The sequence below is a fragment of the Rhincodon typus genome, chromosome 4 (assembly GCF_021869965.1).
Source record: "Rhincodon typus isolate 14 chromosome 4, sRhiTyp1.1, whole genome shotgun sequence".
NCBI lineage: Eukaryota > Metazoa > Chordata > Chondrichthyes > Orectolobiformes > Rhincodontidae > Rhincodon > Rhincodon typus.
In genome coordinates, this window is record NC_063335.1 from 6884613 (window position 1) to 6890612 (window position 6000).

General features: G+C 40.4%; 1 protein-coding gene across 1 annotated transcript in view; it reads right to left on the reverse strand.

The window, feature by feature from the left end:
• LOC109917082 (CLIP-associating protein 1-like) overlaps positions 1-6000 on the reverse strand; it is a 180902-nt gene that overhangs the window by 59777 nt on the left and 115125 nt on the right. Inside the window, exon 9 of the mRNA XM_048595633.1 lies at positions 4580-4650. Within this exon, the coding sequence (XP_048451590.1) occupies positions 4580-4650 (71 nt within the window). The remainder of the gene's footprint in view (positions 1-4579; positions 4651-6000) is intronic.

Below are 6000 nucleotides of genomic sequence, written 5' to 3' on the forward strand. Positions count from 1 at the left end.
ATATGAGGGGCTAGAGTTCAAATTAAAACACAGAATCTCAAAGGATGCTATGCATCCAGAGTGAAGGTGCTTAAGGGTGACCAGCTCATCAAAGACAATTTGCAATATGCCACTGTGCTTGAAAACTGAGGGTGGCCATTTCAATGATTTTGAAGTTAGCAGCAATAATGTTACAAAGGCCAACAATAGCTGAAGGGAACCATAATTTATGCAAGGGTGCTGTGACAGCAACACAAAATCACATGTCATGTAAATGTAATAACGGCTTGTACTGAATGCACTGAGATGAGGAGGATTAGATGTGGGTCTAAGATAGGAAGACTGTAGGGGTGCTAACACATGATGGTCACGTAGCCAGCATGCCGACTACACATGTTGAACCCGCATGTGGAAGGACGATAGAGATATGTCCTTCATTGTCAGAGCACTGCATGTCTAACTGTACAGAGAAGCATGCTCAGCTATGTGCTGTGGGTCTGCAGGCCAGACCAGGTAAGGACAGCAGTTTCCTTCACTAAAGAACAGTAGTGAAGTAGACTGATTTTGGTTTCATGGTCATCATTAAACTCTTAATTCCAGATTTTTACAGAGTGCCAGTACAGGTGCCAGGCAATCACCACCCCTTGTCATTCAATGGCATTACCCTTGCTGAATATCCACACAAACAACATCCTGAGACTTACATTGTTGGAAATTAAAATGGACCAGCCATATAAATATGGGGGCAGCAAGAGCATGTCACAGGCTAGGAATCCTACAGTGAGTAATTTATGGGCTCAGTCCCCAAGGCTTGCCACCATCTACAAAATACAAATCAGATGTGTGATGGAATATATCACACCTTCTTACTTTCCACAGCTCCAATAAGATGTTTGACAGCATTTAGGACAAGCAATCTGATTAATAGGCACGATATGCACTCTCTCTACCACCTACGCTCAACTGCCGTGTGTGCCATCTACACTGCAAAAATTCATCAAAGCTCCAAAGAACATACCTTCCAAACCCATGACCATCAATCATCCAAACGAACAAAGACATGGGTAGGAGATATATGGGAACATCACCACCTACAAGCTCCCCTCCAAGAACTCACCAGCCTGACTTGAAAATATATCACAGTTCCTTCACTGTTGCTGGGTCAAAACCCTGGAATTCCCTTCCTAACAACATTACGAGTATACTTACACCAAATGGATACAGCAGTTCAAGAAAGCAGCTCACCATCACCATCTCAAGGACAATTAGGATGAGCAATAGATGCTGATTCAGCCAGCAAAGCCCACATGCCTTAAATGATTCTTTTTTAAAGTCCCAGCCTCTGATCTGTTCTTCCAGCCATAGTATTTATGCGACTGGTTCAGATCAGTTTATGGACAATAATAACCCTACAATATTGATGGCAAAGTCACTGAATGTTTGGGTGGAATGGCTGGATTTTATCTTGTTAGAGATGGGTCATTCTCTGGTGCAAAAATTGCTTGACAATCTTCAGCGCAAGTCTGAATGTTGTCTAGGTATTGTTGCATATAGGCATGTGCTTAAATTCTCGGAATTGTCAACGAACTCCAAAAAATGGTGTGTGAATTTTCTCCACTACTTTCCTCCCTGAATAGTATTCTAGGTGATGGCTAATCATATCTTAAATCATTGGGGGAGGCAATGGTGTTGTGGTACTGTCATTGGACTAGTAATCCAAAGACCATGCTTCAAATTTGATTTTGAATTCAATGAACATAGGACTTAAAAGTCCATTGCAGCAAATGATAAATCTGGTTTACTAATGTCCCTTAGAAAAGGAAGGTTGCTGCCTTTATCACTTCCACATTGGAATGATTGACAGAAAGTTCTGCACAAAATCTTGTGCCAAGTTGATGTTGCTCTGCTCCATGCTCCGTGATACTGTTACAACCAGTTCCCCAGGCAAGATTCCCAATTTATTACAGGTTCTATGGGATACTGCAAATTGTCTACACATGACTTCAAATTCAAACAATGGAGTTAACTCAACTTCCCTCTGAAATGGCACAGCAAACCATTCAGTTCTATCAACCGCTAGAAAGTATCAAGAAATCAATAAAACCGACTGAAAGCAATAATGGAAAACACAGCCTGTCAACAATGAAATGTCTTCCTTATTGACATCTGGGGGCTCGTCCAAAAAGAAAAGCAACAGCGGGATACAGTCATACTGTCAGAATCACCTCCTTCATACATCATCCGAGACATCATCATCATCATCCCAGTGGTGATTGCACAGTGGCATAAAGTCATGAGGGAGTGTCCTGGGAATCCTCAACGTTGATATCAAAGTCCATGAAGTCTCATGGCATCAGGTCAAATATGGGCAAGGAAACCTCCTGATGATTACCAAGGACCACAATCCCCCACAGCCAGGCTGATGAATCAGTACTTCTCCGTGTTGATTAGCACTTGAAAGATGTACGATGTACGAGGGTGGCATAGAATGCACTTTGGGTGGGATATATGAATGTCGACCGCCAGGAGTGGTTTGGCAGTACCACTGCGAACCAAGCTGGTCAAGTCCTAAAGGACATAGCTGCTAGACTGGGCTGCAGCAGGTAATGAAAGAAATTACAAGAGGGTAAAACATATTTGAGGAAGGGTTAACTTGACCCGAAACGTTAACTCTGATTTTCTCTTCACAGATGCTGCCAGACCTGCTAAACTTTTCCAGCAACTTCAGTTTTTGTCCCTGATTTACAGCATCCGCAGTTCTTTTGGTTTTTATATTTAACCTCATTCTCACCAATCAGTCTGTCACAGATGAATCTGTCCATAATAGTTTTGGCAAGAATGACCACTGCACGATCCCCTTTGAGACAAAGTCCCACCTTCACACTGACAATACTCTACATCATGTGTGTGACACTATCACATGATAAAAAGGATAGATGCGACCAGCAGTGTTCTACAGGGATCGGTGCTGGGTCCACTTTTGTTTGTCATTTGTATAAATGATTTGGATGAAAATATAGGAGGCATGGTTAGCAAGTTATCAGATGACACCAAAATTGGTGGCATAGTAAACAGTGAAGAACTAAGATTACAAAGAAATCTTGTCAATGAGGTCAGTGCGCGGAGGAGTTGTGGACTGAGGTTTAATTCGGATAAATTTGGTAATACAAACACAGATAGGACTTACACAATTAATGGCAAGACCTTGGCTACTGTGGTAGAATGGAGAGACCTAGAGGTTCAAGTACATAATTCTTTGAAATTTGCATCAAAGGTAGACAGAATGGTTAAGAAGGCATTTGCCTTTGTTGCTCAGTCCTTGGAGTATCGGAATTAGGAACGTCATGTTGTGGCTGTACAGGATGTTGGTAAAGCCTCTCCTGGAGTACCGGGTGCAGCCCTGGTCCTGTTATAGGAAGAATATTATTAAAGTGGAGAGGGTTCAGAAAAGATTTACCAGGATGTTGCCAGGAATTGAGGGTCTGAGATATAAAAATAGACTGGAAAGGCTGGAGCTTTTTTCACTGGAGAGTAGGAAGTTGAGGGGCAACCTTATTGAGGTTTATAAAATCAGGAGGGGCATAGATAAGGTAAATAACAAGGGTCTTTTCCCTCGGGTGGGGGAGTTCAAAACTAGAGGGTGAGAGAAGAAACATTTAAAAAGAGCATGAGGGGTAAAAATTTTTACTCAGAGAATGGGTCGTGTGTGGAGTAAACTACCAACGGAAGTGGTGAACGCAGGTACAGTTTCAACGTTTAAAAGACTTCTAGGTAATTTCATGAATAGGAAAGGTTTGGAGGGATATGGGCCAAGCTCAGGCAGGTGGGACTAGTTCAGTTTGGGAACATGGTCGGCATGGACTGGTTGGACTGAAGGGTCTGTTTCCATGCTGGGCAACTCTATGACTCTATAATAGATCCAGCAATTCAAAACAGAGCATCCATGAGGTGCTGTGGGCCAGCAATCTGCAACCTTGTGGCCCACAATGTCCCTCCCTTTCATGACCATCAAGATGTTATGACTGCTAAAGTACCATTAGTATTTTGCTCAAGGAAGTGTTTCAAATGTGTATTTTCAATATTTGACAGCTAAGACAAAGTTCAATGAATATGTTTATCCACTTATCCATATGTTTATCAGTCACAACCAAAAACCTGCACAAAAGCAGAATTTTTCACAGGCAAACTGCATTCATTAAGCAACAAAGCACTGTTTCTTGCCTCCCCGATGTAACAGAAAGATAGTAAATATTGAACAACAGCCTTAAATTTAATTTCAGCTTAAAGCTTTCGAGAAGATGTGTAGCTCGGGTTGTAGGTGAGATTGTATACATGCTCGCTGAACCGGAGGGTTTGGTTGCAAACGTATTGTCACCCTGCTAGGTAACGTCGTCAGTGCACCTCCGGTGAAGTGTCAGTGTTCTGTCCCGCTTGTTATTTAATTTTAGCTTTGGCAGCTGTATCCTCAACAAAGACATAGTTATACTCAACAAAAAAAAAGGTCATTTGCTTGACCAAACAGATATTAGACTGTCAAATGTGACAGTGGTTACCAATTAATTCGGCTCAACTGGAAATTCCAAGGCCATTTTATACACACCTGTACAGTAGGCACATCGTTAAACGCCCGTGTAAAATCATCTTCATCTAGTGCTCCATCTTTTGACGGCCCTGAATGAGGAAGAAATAATTTCCTTTATTTCAAAACAAATAATGTCAAAGAGCTAACAATTTTTCATTAAGTAATATGATTTCATGGTTGTGAAACCATCTGCAAGGCATATTGAACGTAGGTAATTACTGCTTCACAACCGAACAGCTTTTTTTTAAATATGACAAGTGACATAGATATGTACATTTCCACATGCAAACATTACTTCTGATGTAAATCTTTCATGCAAAATTAATTCTGAAATAAATGTGAAAGCATGAGACATAACTGAACCTGCAATAACATATCTAGCTAAATCTAACACTTTGCTTTCTGAAATATTGCGACTGACAAGTCTTTACTTTGTCTAAGAACAAGAAAAACTTCATTCCTCCTTACTGATCCATTTGGAAAATGGATTTATTTCAGTTTAGTAATTCTATTAATCATTTATTAATTCATTAATTAATTCTAAACAAATTTGATGTAGACAGCATTTGCAACCAAATTTAGATGCAATGTAAGTTGAACCTTAGAACCTGAAGCAGCAACATGAAAGAAAATTAGTAAATACTTAGAAATGTTTGGGGAACCTGAAAAACTTATTGAAAATAACTTTTAAGAGTTTGTACCATTTATAAGGGGATCAATTATAATTTTGGATAAGAAGAAATACTCATCTATATGAGCTAGTGATGTTTGGCAAGGAAGCAGTACCAACAGAAGTTAAAAATACTGAAGCCACGTGACAGATGTAAAATTTAAGATTTAAGAACAGAGACATCAACAGAAGAACATATAATAGTTGAAAAGGTCTTGGAAAGAAGTGCACTGCTGTATCAAAGACTGTATAAATGGAATCCTGTTTTACACAGATGCTGCTGCCTGAATGGTTAAATCCTTGAAAGAAAATGACTGGATTTCTGCTTCAAAAAAACTGCATGACTGAAACAGTGAACTGAGATGAGAAGGTTCTTCACTGGAGAGTACTGAGCCTGTGGAAAGCTCTGCCACAAAAGGTGGTTGACGCCAAAACGCTGAATATTTCAAGAAGGAGACAGAGACTTTTAAGCGACTCTTGGATAGGCACATGGAGGATAGTAAAATGTAGGGTGTGCATGGTAGTTTGATCTTAGTAGGATATTAGGTCAGCACAACATCGTGGGCCAAAGGGACTGTACTGTGCTGTACTGTTCTATATTCTATATAATTCTTGGGGCTGAAATGGAAACACAGCCATGTTGCGGTGTGAACTTTTTGTTTTTATCTATTCTAAGATCCTTAAAGCACATGGAATTGGGGGTAGTGTACTGAAAAGGATAGAGAGTTGGTTGGCAGACAGGAAACAAACAGGAGGAATAACAGAGATA